Below are 17,586 nucleotides of genomic sequence, written 5' to 3'. Positions count from 1 at the left end.
TGCATAGCAACTCTCATATTGAAGGTGTCTAAATGCTACAGAAACAAAATCAGGTCTGTTGACTTGCAGCACGCGGCAACGTTGCACTGCTGATAGCTGCAGGAAGGGGGTTAGACCTGTGGAAACCAGCCCCRGGCCTTCTCATGCTGGGGTGGAGTTCACTTAATACGATCAGAGTCCATATAGGATATTGTTTTTAGCATGTGTTTTAATTTCCTGTATTTTAAGAAATAAATCTTACATTATGGATTTTGTTTTCGCACTTGGCACGGAGCTGGTTTCACTGGTTATCTATAAGGCCTTATTGTGTTACAGGCAGTTCTGATTTCACTGGAACAGTATCTGTGCCCCTGCTGTTTTCTCTTAACGTCACCTAACCAGGTTCAAATTCAGCAAAGAGGTAGAGCCTTAGGATGAGCAGTGGCCCTTCTGTATTGCTGAATGTCTCATTGAGTCTTGAACAAAGAGCTGGATAAATTAAAGGAGGCATCTCTCATGCCAAGAGACAGAAACACCTATTGCTTGAGCTCTGTTGAGCTAGAATATGCTAAAATGTGCTGTGGGAAATGACCATGGGCAGAAGAGTATTAAATGTAGAGGATTTTGTGTTATAACTTAAAAAGAAACTACAAGTGCAGCTGTCTGCATGAAGCTGCTTTCTAGGTTCAGTGAAAGTGTGGGTACTGGTTTCAAAAGAAGAGAGTTAATAACGTTATTAGCATCTAGGGAGCATTTTTCATCTCCGTGCTCTTCAGACATGAAGTCATCAGCATGTGACATGCCTCTGGCTGGATGACTCCTGCTGCAGGGGATTTGGGACAGGTCTTTCCTGTCTGTGTGGAAAGAGCTCTGGGACAAAGTCTCGATCGTGGTTTATGGAGAGCACATGACAGCAGATCCCTGTTACCATAAGGCCACCAAGAGCCTTCTGTTGGTCATTAGCATCAYGAACAGAGCCAAGGAGCTAGATTTCACTGCATGAAAATGGTGCAGCCTTGAAAGTTCAGCACTAGCTGGATCAAAAGACAGTCGAACTGTGGACTTGTGCTTTAAACTCACCAATTTCTCTTCCTCATCTTATCACTTCACCTCATTTTCTTCTTCTGTATCAGTGCCCAACCACTTCCTTCTCCCGCAGCGACTCACTGCGTCGCTTCCTTTGCTTCTCATCATGTGTCTTTAACCTTTTCTGTTTCTAGGACTTCTGCCTCTATAAACGGGGCCCTTCCAGCAGTGTTTGACAGGTCTGAGCTGGAGCCGTGTCCTTTGCTGGGCTCCCGTGTGYACGGTGGCTGTCCCCAGGACCGTGTCCCATTGATGCTCTTGATGGAAAAGCCAAGATGGAGAAGAAGGCAGCAGATGGTCCTATGGGCCATGAGGTCCATGATTGCATTAGGTTTCCAGGGCTGAGTAACCCGTGGAGCTGTGGGATCCCCARCCATCGGCACTGGTGTGGGGCACCCAAGGCTGACGCTGTCCCTTTCGTGTCTGTTTGCAGCTGTGCAGGAAGAGAGGCAGAGAGGCAAGGACCGCAACGAGAACGAGGTGGAGTCCACAAGTAGCGCCAACGAGGACATGCCTGTGGAAAAGATCCTGGAAGCTGAACTTGCAGTGGAGCCAAAGACAGAGACGTACATTGAAGCCAACATGGGCTTGACGCCCAGCTCGGTAAGGCCTCGTTTTGGGAGCATTTAAGGGTCTCAAGTAGGGTTCTGAAATGCAGCTTCTTAACCGTGCTTTAGACTCTGTGGACGAGTTAAATGAAAGCGTGAGGAAAGCAGCCCTGCTTTCAGTGTGTGACCTGTCACGCCGGGCGTTTCTGTCTCGGAGCTGAAGGGACGGGTCCTGTTTCCAGAGCTGCAGAGAGGCACAGATATCGTAAGGTGTAGTGAAAAGGGCTCACAGAGAAGGGTTTGTTCTGGTTATAGCCTTAGTGCTACAAGCCAGGAAGACGCTTCGTGCTCCGGAGAGCTCATAGTCCAACCATATAAACCCACCTTTGTAACCGAAGTGCAAAGAGATAAGAGCTATAAAATCAGGGCATGACTTCTCAAGTGCTGCATTGTAGTGCAGCTTAGCTCTCACAAGGGAAAACCTCATAGAGAAGTTAGCTTTTAATTTCTTATTGTAATCAGAGGYGTGGACGATCTCTGAGCCTGCTAGGAGCACTGGGCTCAAAGAGGACCTTATCCGAATGGCAAGTGAAATAGGGAAGGATTGAGAAGCTGCAAAGAGGGAAAGCATCCTCACCCTCTCTTCATATGAGGCTGAAGGCCCAAGTAGGGAACACTTTATCTGGCAGGGTTGGGTAGGAGATCAGGCTGTTCCCTGTAGGGACCCAAGTCTTGAGTGCCTCTCTGGGATGCCCTGTTTGGCCTTTACCTACCAGAGTACCTTATGGCTAACTTGTTAAGCAAGGCTGTTTAAAGTTAATGTACTGCTTAGGACAGAGATGATTCCTAAATTAAACTCTCTAGGAGTGGATGGAGGGGTGTCTGCCTGTGGTTGAGGCTCAGGTAAGTGCCACAGGCTGCGATACATCCTGACGAAGCAGCGCAGGGTCCCCATCCCTGTAAAGCTGCAGTTGGCTCTTGGGGAGGAAGCAGCAGAGGCAGCTCTGCTGGGTTTAKTGATGGAGTTGGAGGGGCTCCGACCTCTGTCAGGATGAAAATACTTGAGGGGAGTTGTAGCCACCTTGAAAACAACCCCCAGAGAGGGAGCTGAAATAAATGGCTTCGTCTGGCACCGCGTCTCGTCAGCCTCTCGGAGCAAATTGAAAGCTGGTTCCTGCATAATTCAACACGCGTTACCACGAACGGGGATGTGTGTTGCATCTAAATAGGAGCAGGAGGCTTGTTGAAACGCCCTGTTATTGTCAAGCAGCTCCTCTTGGCGAGGTGGCATTTGTAGCAGGTTCGGCAGATGTATGAGATGAGCAGCTCGCAGTGACTAGAGGGGAGCTGGAGCCGTCCCCCAGGCCTGCTCGAGAGCCGGTGAGAGGGAAACAGAGGCAAATTCAGTCCTGAACACAGACTAAAATAGAAGCTGTTTGCTATTAGCTTCGTGTATGTTCTATTTGTGCCCCATGTGTTGGTGCTTCAGCGAGTTGGGCAGCTCCAGCCTTGCCGGGACATTTCCACTGGGCTGTGCCAGGCTGGACGGAGCTGGTGGCACTCATGGGAGTTAAGGTTGCCTCTCCCAGGTCCTGTCATGGTTGTGACCGTCCCCTCCCTGCCACACGCTCCTAAACTGCTGCTCTTGGCCTGCAAACCCTCCGTTTTGCCAGGCTCTGATTTCTCCCACTTGCTACAACCCAGGACAGCAGCTGTGGGGTTTTAGCTCAGGTTTCMAAGCTGGTAACGGGAGGGCGCTTGGGTTGTGCCAGTGTCTAACSATGGTGAAGCATGGTAGGGTTGTGTATGGGGGTATGGGGTGAGAGCCATGGGAGGCAAAGCTCTGTCAGGCCACCTTGCTGTCCCCCAAGCAGATAGGGCACGTTCACAGGCTGAAGGGGAGGACGGAGGGTCTGATCCTTGCAAGGTGACAAGGCGCAGGAGAGGAGGGCTCTGAGCCACGCGGGGAGCAGCTCCGGCAGAGGGATGTGCTGCCCTGCGTGGTGGGAGCTTGCCAAGACTTGGCCTTTCAATGACTGCCACTAAAACACTCACTTGAAATAATTGCACCTGGGAGCCCCTGATAACAGCTCTTCAGCCAGCACAAATAGCGGCTAATTGTGACAGTTGACAGACTTGTGACAGCAGCGAAGTGGACAAGTCTCTCCCAAGCTCCGAGTGGGCGTTTTTGTGGGATTGCTCCATGGCCTGTGCCCAAGGAAGCCTTGAGACCCTTGCGTGCTCCCCTGCCCCTCGAGAGCTGGATGCTCTCCATGCATCCCCCCTCTCTCTCGGCAGCAAGATGGCACACAAGGATGAATTTGCCTCTCCACCCAAGCCCGTGTCCCCAGCAGCCGAGAAGCTGGGCTCCTGCAGCACAAGCACCACCTTGGACGGGCTCCTGGCCACTGAAAGGCAACGCCGGTAACTGAGAGGTGTTCTCCCCATTAGCTCTTAATTGGCCTTTGAGCAGCTGGTTTCAAGTCACTATTTTCTGGAAGACGTCTCCAAGCTCCTGTTTTCCAGCAGGATCAGGTGCCCGAGTGTCCTTTCATCCTGTCACACGCCGGCACCGTGCCCTGGCTATTTACTGCAGGCGGGGATTTGCTTACCAAGCATGCAGAGGGCTTCTAGCCCTGCTTGGTAGATGCCTTCTTGGAGGCGGGCAGGCTTCTTTGAGCTTGAAGAAATAATACTGTCAGCTGTCTCTGAAGCTACAGTGATTAAAATGCTGGCGGGAAACACCACGATGGTTCCTGGAACTGCGGCCCGAGGGGTAATTCAAGCATGCCCAGGGGCTTCCTGAAGCTGCTGACAAACTCCAACCTTGCAGGGTGCTGTGAAGCACCAGAGTCCTAAAGATGGAGCCAACCGACACAGAAGAATAAACCCCAACAAAAGCTTTATCAAAAACATCAGGTTTTGCTAAAGCACCCCTTCAAACACCTGCCAGCACTGACTTTCCTCATGTTCCCTGTGAAACACCTAATCTTGCAAAACTCCTCACACCTGGTTTAGACAACCCTGTTGTCCAGAGGAAATCCAGCTTGCTTTTCTCCCTCCTTCTGCCAGGGGACAGCCCAGTCCCTCCTCACATCTCCCCTTTGGGAAAAGCAGTAGTTCCTGAGGCAAAACTCACCAACCCTGAGCCTGAGCACTTGGGTCAGAGCCAGGAGGGAAAAATCCCCCAACAAAGTCCCAGCTCCTCAGCAGTGAGACCGAACATGAGCCCGTTGCCATCCATCTCTGCAAGCAACAGGTGAAAATACTTTGAAGGCGGCTGCCTCTGAGCTTGCCAGATGCTGGTTATTTTAAGCCCCGAGGAGCAGCAGCCCTGGCCATAGGGGCACCCGGGTGGCGTTTGCTGCCCGGCAGCTGCAGAGCGGATCCAGGCAAAGGGTCCCTAGGGTGGCTCTGCAGGGATGCCAGAGCAGAGCCCTCGCTGGGGTGAGGGGCTTGGACCCTTGGTGAGTAACAGCGAGGGGCTGCGTTTTGCTGCTGGACTTGCAGCCTCTCCAGAAGTAGTGTTTCTCTATTTCTTATGGGTGTTTAAGCAGCTCTCTGTTTAAGCAGCCAGCAAAAGATACAAGAAAAAATGAAAAAAAATAACCTCAAGAGGCTTTTGCTCCCTGACCGCCTTTCTTTTGCTTGCCTGCTTTCCCTTCTCGCCCCTTGGGGCCAGGAGCATCCCCAGGAATGGCACTGTGTGAGCCCTCTCTGGGAATGCAGAGGGAGAGCTGCAGCTTGGGGTGCAGGACAGGGCATGGGAATGCCCCGTGTGGTGTCCGTGCCAGGCATGTGCTTTGGAAAGCTGCTGTATTGGGAAAATAACTGGGAGGAGAAGCGGGCGTTTAGCAGTGTGGCTGGTGGAAAAGAGGCAGGTGAAAAAGGGGAAGAACAGCTGAAGAGGCCACGCGGTTGGACACAGATGTCTAAATCGTGTGGCTCTCATCAGCTTGATCTAGGGGAGGTATTTGATATAATGGAGCCTACTCTCCATGAGGAATGGCCTTTTCCTGCTGCAGTTGAGCCTGTAGAAGGAGGGAGAGGTTTTGCTGGCGTTGGTGCGTGCTCCTGCCCCGGCCCGCCTGGATTCACACCCCGTTCCCGTGCAATCCAAAGGTGACATAAACACTCCTCCTCCTCTGCCTTTGAAACTGCTCTTTTAAGGGCATGGAAGAAAAATAATTGTACAATCAAAGCCGCTAGAAAGCAGCGGGGATTACCRTGGGGTATGCAGAGGGGCTCATACATCCCTGTCTGGAGAGGTAAACCTTACATACACACTTGTGCACTGGCAGGGTCTTTCTTCACCAGGRCTAGACAGTCTCGGCCAGTTCCTAATCACAAGCCCACTTGAGCTGTTAGCAGTTCCTTTAAACAGGGATTTGCTCTGTTTAGGCAGACGGTCCTCTTGGAGAACAGATGGTTTCTGTTACCGGGTAATATTTCAAAAGAAAGGGGGTTCTCCCTGTCTGTAATGCCCCCATTATTGCTGCTTTTTGAGTCCTCTTTTCTCCTGCCTTTCTGCAATTTAGCCTGGACACAAAATAATGCAGCTAAACACAGCCCAGGGGCAGGATCCCCTTGAGCTGCTTGCTCGGTCTCTCCTCCTCTTCCCACTCCACATTTTTCTCAACATTTGCCTCTCCTTCTCTTTGCAGCCCAATGACCCAGTGACAAACATATGCCAGGCAGCGGACAAGCAGCTCTTCACGCTGGTGGAGTGGGCCAAGAGGATCCCCCACTTCTCCGAGCTGCCCCTGGATGACCAAGTCATCCTGCTCAGAGCAGGTGAGTGGGAAGGGTCACTCCGCAGGGACCCAGGACGAACCCCATCAAGGCTCCAGGCTGGTTCTATCTTGCAAACGAGCGGTATTAGGCTCAGATTTAACTCCTTGCAACTTAAAGCTGTTTCTGAATAATAGCCCCTGATTATTCAATTGCTAAATAGGTTTTAAGAAGCCCCAAGGGATGTGTTACTGAATGTGCTCCAAAATGCTGCACCAGCTGCCAATCAGCTGGAAAACGGCCCGGCTTCAGCTCCAAGGCTCTCAGAGGTGCCTGGTGGGTTATTTAAATCAAGGGAGCTGCACACTATCTTCCTCCCAAACGGAGACTTGAAAGAGAAGTGGGTTTGGGACGCCGTGAAATCTCATAGAAGATGTTTGATCATAATTAAAAACAGAAAGGGGAGAAAAACACGTAACCCGCCCTCTCCCACCCACCAAGATGAAAATAAAATTCTCCAGGCTTATTTTAAATTTCCTTGCGCTGCAGGGAGCCTGCAGGCATGGAGGCTTGGGGAGGTTAAAAGCAGTTAGCTGTGAAAAGGGCCTTCTTCCATTAAGTAAATTCAGGCTCCTCTTGCTGGCAGATTATGCACAAAGACCAGGGARGGCAGAAAATCAAGGGCAGGCAGGACTCGCCATGGGTGCATTTTAGGCATGGAGCTGTTTGCATAGCGCCCGTCATCAGAGAAGTGATTAAGCAGGCTGCGGCTTGACGCGGTGGAGGACTTTTTCTTGCTTAAACAAAGAGGAAGTCAAGTTGTCAGTGGGACACGTGAAACCACTTCCATTAAATGGCAATCCTTGATATGAAGGATGAAACTGGGAGAGGAAATGAAAAGGCTGTGACGACTGGCTGTGATGCCCAGTTCTCAACGTGGCAATTGAAAGCAGAACCTCTGAACTACTTGAAGGCAGGAGTTAAGTGGAGTTTTTTGTTTGTTTTTTTGAATAAAGTGACTCCCCTGCTACTTTTAATGATTCTGTTGTTTCCCCCAAAGACCCTTTTGTAAGGATTTTTAGAAGGGRAAAACCTGCAGAGTGTGTGCTCCTCTCTGCATGGTCTGACCTYGGTGTAATGGCCTTTACAGAAGGGCTGTTACTGACCTACTTTAATGACAGTATTTCTGATATCTTGCTGCTTGGAAGCTGTATGCCACAAAATAGTTGCCTCTGCATTTGGGCAGCAAAGTTTATTAAGAATCAAGTCCCCAGACATTCACTTCACCACAAAATTAAGAATTGCCAAAATAGGCTAGTCCATGATCTATTTGTCCAGTTAATTTCAGGAAAAGATAAAAAGGCTCCAAGCTTGAAGATGCTGGGGTCACGGTTTTCTTCCTTCCTACCACATAATACTAGTGGTCACCCTGATTTTTATTTGTTCAGTTGAGGATGACTGTAGCCCAAATGTGTGAATAGTGATATTTCTGCAGTTTTTTCATTGGCTCTTAACTAGCATAATTGCATAGCCTGACCCTTTCTCCAAATATCTGGTTCCTCCTGGAATCTCAGTGCAATCCTTGGCCTCGGTGGTTTCTGGGCAATTAAGTCCCACCACTTACGGGTGTAGAGTTTCCTCTGCTCTAACGTGTTAAAATGCAATGCTAAAGCTGCGTGTTTTGTCTCGTGGTTACGACAGTCATCTGGAAATGGGAAATTTGGGGGGGTTTATTAATTTTCTGGATCAAGGATGGAGCTGTGAGCCGGAATTGTGTGTCCTCGTTGCTCTTTGGTCGTGATGCTCCCTGCGCTTGCAGGCCCAACACGCTGGGGCTTGTGCAGCTGGCACRGGACCGGGTGCAGGTTTGAAGGGGGTCCCTAGAGCTGCTTGTTGGGAATGAGTGAAAAAGCATCCAAAGAAATCTCTGGAGAAATCTCCTTTCTTCAAATGCTGCAAGGAAGAGCTGGCCTCCCTCGGAGAGCTGTTTCGCTCATGTGAATAGAAAGGAGATCCACCACAGCAACAGTTCAAGGATTTGTGTTCCGTGTAGAAGGCAGCAAGTACCTTCTAAATCTGAGCCTTGATGACCCGATGTTCTTGCTTTGATGTGATTGCATATTATTTTTTTAAATAATACCCTATTTTTTTTTAGCCTGTTTCATATCAAGCCTATCTATTGCTGAAATCAAGGCTCCAGCCCCCTTTGCTGATGTTTTTGTGCCCAAACTGGGGCTCCTGGGCCTGCTCAGTGGGGAAGGGGGCTGTGGACCCTCTGCATCCTCCACTGCAGTGGCCTCCATGCCCAGGATGGGCTGCAGGCCGCAGGGCAGAGCACCAGGAACAGCCGGGATGGGCTCGAGTGGGGCCTCAGATAACCTCCCTGCAAAGTCTTTTAACCGGTGGCTCTATCTATTATTAAGTGCAGCGAGCGGCCTGTTGAGAACAGCTGCCCATGAAATATTTAAGTCTTAAAATTTAGCTAAGAGCGTTAGTCAGGTTCATTCATGCATCCTCTGAGGCAAAATGAAGTGGGACGCGCGGCTTTGCGGGAGCGCTGCTGGATGTGCTTTCCTTGGGAATCCTGAATCATTTAAAAATCTTTGCTCTGGGATTTTTAAAGGAGAAGGAAATGCCCCTTTTTCAAGCCTGTTTTCCTCAGGTTTTCTTTTTTTCCCTCCCCCCAAACCTGACACGATTGAGGTAGTTGCCTGCAGTTTTCTTGGTACTGAGGATGGTCTGCAAAGAAGGGCAGAAAACTGTATGTCTGGGGCTGAAATTTGTTCTGTAGGATTGAGGGGGGAAGGTTGGTAGCAAGATGGGCCAAGACAGTGGTCGCTGTGCTGTGTGGTCACTGTGCTTAGCTGCTTTACCCATGGTGAGCAGAAGCATCCTTGGGGCTGCAGGTGCTTTGCTTGAAATGAAGGGATTAGGAAGCTGATCTCCATTTATTCAGCTATTGGGTTGAAGTTCAAAACTCTTCGGGCAAACTTGAGTCTAACTCATCTTGCTACCTGTGGTGGTACTTAATTTTCCCCCTGCTTCCTGCCTTATCCCTTCAGCTCCTTGGGACAGGGTTTCTGTGCCCCAAAGCACTGCGTTTGGGCTTGTTTCAGCCCAAACCGAGCTCCTCGTGTCCCGTGTCCTCTCGGTTCTCCCAGTATTTCATGGTGCTGCAATCCCTCTGGAAGTGCCAGGCCCCACCCCGTGAACAGCCAAATAAATGTTCGCTTGATTGGGGTGGAAACGTCCTGTAGCCACTTAGGAAACAGTGAACTTTATTCCTTGTCAACATTTCAAATGGCACAAGCCATCTCTGCGCCAGTGGGTAAACACAGCACACATGGACCTTGAGTTTATTCGTGAGCCACAAGTCAGCAAGAAAAGGCAGGAGAATTTCTGCAGCTGGAGAGCAAACGAAGGATACCGTTGTCTTGCTTTTCTAGCATGGAAAAAAGGCAAAAAAAAAATCGAATATCCTGAGATTTCTGGACCCAACCTAGCAATTTTTGTTGTGAACTTCAATGTTTTCAGACCCAATATATCAGCCCCAGGAGGAGTGAGAGACTCTCCAGGGTTGCATAAAACCTATCTCGTCTCATTGCAGATGCCTGCTTGAAAGTCATTGAAATTTCAACCCTTCAAGCTGGCTTGTTCTGGGTTTGTTCCTGGCACTTTTAAACTCAGCTGGTAACAAATTTAAGAAACTGAAAAAGTGCTAAGTTTGAATAGGGAACTGGGCGTCTGGGAGGGAAGTCATCTCTTCCTTCTCTTTCCAATTCGTAGCTAGTTCCAACTACTCCCTTTGTGTCCAGGCTTAGAGGATGTCTGAAGAGGCACATCCAGTAACAAATGCAACAAATGCTGCTTTTCTAGCAGCTCTGGAAAGCAGTGACTACGTGGGAAGGACCTTGATGGAGCAGTTTTGGGTGTAGGACCTCCATGGAGTAGTTGCAGTGCAAGCATAGTTCTGAAGATAGTATTTAYGGCTGAAGTAGGTGGCCAGAGGAAACAAATCTCAGCAGGAGCTTGCATGGTCCACGTTCACGTGGCTGAGTCATGACGAGTGAACTTGTGTGCCTCGCTGTGGCTTAGAAATAAGCCTAATTAGCCTTTAGAAAGCGTTAATAACTCCTTAACTGCTACCAGGCACRGAGTGTAAGGTCAGATCAGTGCTGCAAGGCCCCACACCCACTCATGGATTGATATGGAGAAGAATGGGGTGGAGAGCTGTTTGCAGTAGTGCCTGCAAGGACTATAAAGGAAATCACTTCCTTTATTATGTTTTTAGTGCCTTGGTTGCTTACGGACTTTTCTTCCTTTCCTAACATCCAAGATAGGGTTGGGTGTCAGGGGAAGTTCTCCCACTTTCCAACATCTAGCAGCTTCCTGGGGACTGTAGCAAAGGCAGATCTTTAGTGATCATCTCCTCTCTTCTTAGGGAAGAACAGTGCCAGAGAAGTAACACTGCTGATCCCTGCCCCTGCTGACGGCCCCGGGACTCTTAACGTGTGTCCTTGGTTGTTTTCTCCTTTCCAGGCTGGAACGAGCTCCTAATCGCCTCCTTCTCCCACCGCTCCATAGCCGTGAAAGACGGGATCCTCTTAGCCACCGGACTCCACGTGCATCGGAACAGCGCCCACAGCGCTGGCGTCGGGGCCATTTTTGACAGGTGGGAAGGTGGTGGGGCTGGGTGGTGGACATTGCACCTCAGTCCATCTTCCCTAGACATCTCCATCTCTCCATGGGTCTGCCCCACATCATGCGCTACCCTTTCCCCATCTTGCAGCCTGCTTGAGGTCCAGATGGAGGTGGGTTGCAGATAAGTTCTTGGTCAGAAGAGCCCAAGATGAGGTGCGTCCATCCCACAGTGTTTTCACACAAGCAGCGGTCTTTGCTGCAGGCAGGAACATTAAACATGCAGAAACCTGGAGCCCGAAATAGTCACTGAGAGGAATGCCCAGTGTAAATCAAAGCCCTTTCATGGGGTCCAGATGGCTTRTAATGTTATGATTAGGCCACTCATTTATTTCTTTTCATCTTTAATTGGATGAAGGTATGGTTATATTTTCACCAAAAGTACCCAGCGGGTTCCACRTGCATGTGCCAAGGGCTGCTTTTAATCTTATGCTTTGGAAAAGTGTGTCAAAGCAGCAGCTTCCAGAGTATAGGACCCACAGTGTGGCTCCAGGCACTGCTTAAATTGTGGCTGATTTCTTTGCCCCAGACTCATCCCGAGGTGGCCTAGTTCAAACCAAACCACCTCAGTTCTTTGCTTTGCAAGGAAATTGCTCTTCAGACCTGGGTGACATCATTTGTTTTCTGTGAGGTCATTAGTGCAAGATGTGACTTCACCGCAAGATCCAACAGGAAAACCTGGGCAATGAGTGGAAAATATTTCAAGCCCAGCACCTGCAGTAAGAGCAAAGGGACTAATAAAAATTACTGGCAGAGGAAATTGCTTTTAGATACCTGTTTTTTTTTTTTTTTTAATTTATTTTTAGGCAGCTTTCTGTAGTGCCAGAGCCTCTCAGTGAATGTACGAAGTACGAAGCCAGCTCGTACGTTCCCCTTTGTATCTCACAGGAACTATTGATGTTCCTAATGAACTATTTTTGATGCAGGAGGAAAATGAGGGTGTTTTCCTGAGCTGGTAGAAACAAACCCCGTCCCATGACTTCATTAAACACGCCCTGGAGGACCTCACTCTGGGTCTGACACCTGATTTTTCATTTCTTTTTAACACTGACACCTGTCATTCTTTTTTCTTTGGTGTGTTCTTTGCAGAGTACTGACAGAACTCGTGTCAAAAATGCGAGACATGCAGATGGACAAGACAGAGCTGGGCTGCCTGCGAGCCATCGTGCTCTTCAACCCCGGTACCTGCCCTTGTCTTCTCTTCTCCAGCCCTCTCCTGACAGATGCCCTGTCCTTTGGGCTCCTCCAAGCCCCCGTGGCAAATCGCTGTAGGCACCAAACCCCAAGGACAGGGACAGACAGAAGAGATGGGTGTGAACAGAGGCAAATGTGACTCTGAACACCTTTTTAAGACAAATCTGAGATTAGGGCAACGTTAGAGCATGGATAATATTGTCTTTATTTCCCCATCTCAAAATCTTAGTGTCTTTATTGCCGGGTTTTGGGATGAATCGCCTGCAGAKCCTGGAAGGGGTGAAGCTCACAAAACAGGCTCATAAAATACACAGGCAAGAACCTTTTTGTCCACAACTTGTAACTTTTTTTTGTCCTCAACTCTGTAGAAATGGTTTCACGTTAGATTACTTAGGGTACAACCTCAGAATCTAGGGCCACCCCATCTCCCTACAGCCGTGTGCCCTGCGCTGCTCTTGGCAGGAGGGACGTGTTGTGCATGGACACTGTCCCTTCTCTGCTTTATTCCCACCCTGTTGAGGCCAGTTTGTTCTAGCAGGGTTCAGTGGCTCCTTGTTTTCAACTTTATTTTTACTGTAATCATCAGTAATTTGTTGTCTGTAGTTGGGGAGTAGCCTTGTATGGTAAAAGAAGAGGAAGCTGGAGCGCTTCCCATGGTGCCAGGGCTTGGGGATGCCACTTGCCTGTCCCTTTCACCCAACTAAAACCAGCCCTGGCTTCTCCTCCCACTGCAGCCCCGTTGGGAGGGTTGCAACGGGTTGGGATTGCAGATGGGCCCTGAATCATGGGGGAACTGCCAGGACAGGGGCTTTTCCTTCAGCCCTGCTTCATGGTGCTTCAAGCTGGAGGGGGAAATTCMACGAGGCCATGGCTTGGGAGGGAGCTAAAGTCTTTGGCTGAGGTGTCAGAACCACTGAATGGGACAGAATAGGCTTGGGGTTTGTCTCATCTGGTGGAACAGAACAGTAGGGCCGACCTGTAAGGTCTTGAGGGGTTAGGATAGTGYCCAAGATAACCTTGGGCTGAGACCCTGCAACCACAGGGCCCTGTACCCGGGTCTGGTTGGGCTCTTGGTGGCCGGCAGGGTAGAGGTGGTTGCACAGTCACCTGGCTATGAGTCCAGCGGTGCCCCTTGCCTTTGCCTCATGCTTCCCTCGAAGTTCCCACCCCTTTTGGCTGACCTTTTTTTTGTTGCTTCGCAGACTCCAAAGGCCTCTCCAACCCTGCTGAGGTCGAGGCGCTGCGGGAGAAGGTGTACGCGTCGCTGGAGGCGTACTGCAAACACAAATACCCCGACCAGCCCGGCAGGTGAGTTGCCGCGGGTGCCACGTCCTCGCCAGCACCGTGGGCAGCCTCTAAAGACTTGCTGCAAGTGGTGCTGCTGCCTGGGGGGTCCCACGAGCCCATCTTCCAGGTTATAACCTGCTGCTCCTGCTTGTTCATGCCCCCGAGTGCTGCCTCCCTTATATCGCCAAGCCACTTGAGTRTGGGTAGCTCCCTGCAGGGAAAACTGATTATTTTTACCTGCTTTTGCTGTGGACATCCTTAGAAAAGGGTGAAGGGGAGAGATATGCTGGTTCCCGTGGTAGCAGATGGCAGGCGAGGCGCGGGCAGCGACGCAGCCGCTGCAGCAGGGCAGGTCACTGGTAAAGGCAGTGCCGAGACCTGGAGCGTCCCGGCTCCCGCTGCCGCAGCAGCGGGATGAGCACATGGGGGAATGGGTCTCATTTCCCTTTTGGAAACCACTGCGAAGAAACCACAGCAAAAACAAGACACACACGGAGTTAATTTTCAGTGGCAGATGAGCATCATTGCTGGGAAGTGAAAGCCTCAATTGATGCTCTCTTCTCCCCTCCCCTCCTCCCCCAATCCAGCTGGGAATGGGAGGGGGAATTAGGAATGCTTTCCTGGACGACTCCGAGGCTGAGWGGGCGCATTTTCCCAGTTACAGCCTGAAGCTGGCAACTGCCAGTTAAGTTACTGACAGTCTTTTAAGAAACCAAGCAAAGCGCTGGAAACTACTGCTGGTATCACTGCCGAGGCAGAAATATGGGGAAAAACAGCCCAAAGCAAGTAGGATTTGCATCTCACCTGCATTCCTGCCYTTGCTTATCGGGGTGGGTTGTTTTGTTTTGGAGGCTGCTGTGAGAGCAGTGGATTCGGTGGGCAGATCAGTGCCCCGCTGCTGTGCACGTCCATGTGCAGGCTGCTGCTCAGGGGCTTCTTGGCCCTTCACGGTTGGGTTGCATGGAAGGGAAGAGGAGGATGAAGATACTGTTGGGTGTGCTTGATTTTTGTGGCTAGGAGGGGAAATGAGTGATGATGGTGGTGCAGAGAGCACAGAYGATGACCTCTCCTCCCTCTCTTGAGCTTGCTTGGACCCCAGGCCAGCTGTAAAGCTCCTTCTTTAAAGCGTTGTTAAATTGCACCCCCCTGCCCCAAGCAAATCCAGATCCGGGACTGGGGCTGTTGTGATGTTTCTGAGGAGCTCTGCTCCCCTTTGGGCTCCAAATGCGCAGCCAGCCGCAAACGGCACAAGGAGAGCTGCACTTGGATGTCCAGCCAGGAGCTCTCTTGGAATATTTGCCCCGTGGGAAGCGCTCTCAGCTTCGAACAGGCAGCCAGTGTCCGCAGCCGAGGCCCGCAGCTTTGCTCCTGCAGCCTGGCCTGTGGCTTGGGAATGGGACAACACGGAGACAAATCCCAGGAGTGCGCGGCCGCTCCGGTCACCGCTTCCAGTTGTGCCCACTCTTAGCTTGCCAAACCATCACGAAGCTGTGGAGATGGGGTCCAGATCTGCTCCCCTGGGTGCTACGTCAGTGATCCAGCAGGGAGCAGCTTAGACCCAACCGCCTGGACCGTGGGCTCTACCGGGATGATCTCCCACTGGCTTGGAAAGCCTTGAGCTGGGCAGCTTGCGCCTCAGCTTCCCTCCATAAAGGGGATCTTGACACCTTTTTTGCAACAAGTTTTAGGGGCAACATAGGCTGTAGGTGAGAGCCCCGTGTTGAGCCCCGCTAGCCCCGGCCTCTCTGGTGGCACAGGGCAGCAGCGGAGCCAACCCCGCTGCCTCGGGAGGGTTAATCYGCACGCTGGGAATCCAGGCTTGCACAATAGCTGGAGCAGAGCTCTCGGGAGCGCTCTGCATCCTCCCGGCCTAATGGCACAATGTGATCACCATCTGGGGCTGGAAACGAGCTCTTCCTGCGCCTGAGCAAACGCGGGCTCAAGCCGGCGCCGCTACCGACGATCCGATGCCCTTCGCAGCAAAATCCCAACCAAGCAGCCCGCGAGCATGGAGCTCCACGTAAATGCCACCCAAAAAAGCTCCACCGTGGCACCCGACACGGTTCTCTGCAGCGGCGAGACAAAGGAAAACATTCCCAGGACTAAACCGCCGCCTCCGGACACCCCCGGCTCCTGGGCCACGGAGGGCACGGTGTGTACGTGACGCGGAGCAGCCGCGGGTGAGCGGGGCCCTTTTCTGCCCTGCCGGCCTCGGCGCTGGCACGCGGCGCTGCGGGCTGGTTATCTCACAGTTAAACGTATCCCAGGGCTGGAGCCATCATCTGGTTTGGTTTAAAGTGAAACTTCCTGAATGGGATGGTAGGACTGATTTGTTTTTCCTGGCTCTTGTCCCACCGTTCTCGCCAGCTCAGCAAAAAGGAAAAAAAAGCAGGAGGGGGAGGGAAGTGTGCGCATATATCTGTGTGTTTGTGCATGTCGCTCTCTAGGTGTATATATATATATTTTAGAGCCCCCTTCTCCCCGTGCTGGCTCGGTTCTGCCCRTTGGGCTGCGTTGCTGGTGTCCCAGCCTTGATTGTGTAGCAGGAAAATCAAACCCGGGTGCCCTTGGTGAGGAAAGGAGCTTTCCTGCCTTCGCGCTCGTGCAGAGGCCTTGGGGTGCACACGGGAGGGGACACCCCAATGGAGACCCCATGGAGCTGGCGTGRCTCCTGCGTGAGGACGGGATGAGAGGGGTGCAGGGGAGCCCGTGGTTTTCTCTTTGCTCTGCAGAGAAAGGGGTTTTTGGGCTGAGCCCGGCACCGTGCCGGGCAGGGGACGCTGCGGGTGCCCCCAGGACACGTTGCTTGGAAGCTGCTGGGGTGCCTCCCACCCGCGTTGGTGCCCTGCAGGCAGGTCCCAGCGGGTGTCCTGCAGTGACGTCTGCGGCGCGGGGCTGCCCGAGGCGCCTCTGCCGCTCGGCTCTGTGTGATCCCCGCGCTCCGCATCTCCTTCATCCCTCCTCATCCTCGGGGCTGGCTGCAGCCCTCCCCGAGCAGCCTCCAAGCRATGCCAGCGCGGAGCCGGCTCCGTGGGCTCCTCGGCTGTCGTCCAAGGAGGCTGCAGATGTTTTGGGGCACTCGGGGTGTCTGCAGAGGGGCAGGCAGTGGGRCCCGCGTGCACGAGGCCAGCAGTGCTCCCCAGTCTGCGGGCGACTGCCCTTAGCGCTTATTTGACTCCCGATTTGGCTTCCAGCTGGTTTTTGTGCGCATCCTCTTTGCCACAGCTGGATCTTCCAGGCCTGGYGTCACTTTTCTGGCTTTATCCCTGTGCTTTTGGTAGCTGGAGAGATCCTGGCCTCCGTGTCCACCCCGGAGCGGCGCCGGGAGCGCTGCAGCTCCGGGCTCCCTAACCCCGCTGTCTCCTGCCCTCCCCAGGTTTGCCAAGCTCCTGCTCCGTCTCCCTGCGCTGCGGTCCATCGGCCTCAAATGCCTGGAGCACCTCTTCTTCTTCAAGCTAATAGGGGACACGCCGATCGACACCTTCCTCATGGAGATGCTGGAAGCGCCTCACCAAATGACTTAGAGAACTGCTGCTGGGTCCTCCCCAGCGCCGCACGGGGCCTCCCGGGGCTCCCGCCTCCGCTTTTCCCCCCTCGCCGCCCCGGCCCCTTCCCTGCCTCCCGTCCCCGCTGCTGGAGACACCGTCTGCTCCTCTCCGTCCGCTCCCGGGGCGGCACCCCGAGCTCCTCGTCACGTTCACCCTCGGTCACTCGCTGTCGCTGCTGCCTCCGAAGATCCGGTAGCTCTTTCCCTGCGGTAGATGTTAGAGAAGTGGGAAAGGGAGCGTTTCTCGCCGCCAGCCGTCGCGGGGCGGGTTTGGGGACCCACGCGGGGCCCTATGGGGCTGGTGCTGGGCACGGTGCCAGCTGGCCTTATGGACAGCAGGGCTCGCACGAGCCACGGGGAAGGGTTTAACTCGCTGGATTGCAGCTGGCTATTTTCAGAGGATGGAGTTTTTGAGAGAGAAAAAAAAAAAAAAAAAAAAGAAGAGGAAAAAAAATCTATTTTTGGTTTCCAGCTATTCTTAGTAGTCTGAGCAGTTACTTTTCCGAGGGAGATGCG

General features: G+C 52.1%; 1 protein-coding gene across 1 annotated transcript in view; it reads left to right on the top strand.

Annotated features, from left to right (window-relative positions):
- The window catches only part of RXRA (retinoid X receptor alpha), an 82,869-nt gene extending 65,500 nt beyond the window's left edge, over positions 1-17,369 (top strand). Inside the window, exons 5-10 of the mRNA XM_026049468.1 lie at positions 1,499-1,668; positions 6,278-6,407; positions 10,884-11,016; positions 12,132-12,223; positions 13,439-13,544; positions 16,900-17,369. Of these exons, the coding sequence (XP_025905253.1) occupies positions 1,499-1,668; positions 6,278-6,407; positions 10,884-11,016; positions 12,132-12,223; positions 13,439-13,544; positions 16,900-17,047 (779 nt within the window). The 3' untranslated portion in view covers positions 17,048-17,369. The remainder of the gene's footprint in view (positions 1-1,498; positions 1,669-6,277; positions 6,408-10,883; positions 11,017-12,131; positions 12,224-13,438; positions 13,545-16,899) is intronic.
- The last annotated feature ends 217 nt before the right edge of the window (positions 17,370-17,586 follow it).

This window comes from Nothoprocta perdicaria, unplaced genomic scaffold (genome assembly GCF_003342845.1).
Source record: "Nothoprocta perdicaria isolate Ctin4 unplaced genomic scaffold, notPer1 scaffold_6, whole genome shotgun sequence".
Classification (NCBI taxonomy): domain Eukaryota; kingdom Metazoa; phylum Chordata; class Aves; order Tinamiformes; family Tinamidae; genus Nothoprocta; species Nothoprocta perdicaria.
This window is presented reverse-complemented; position numbering and strand designations above follow the sequence as displayed.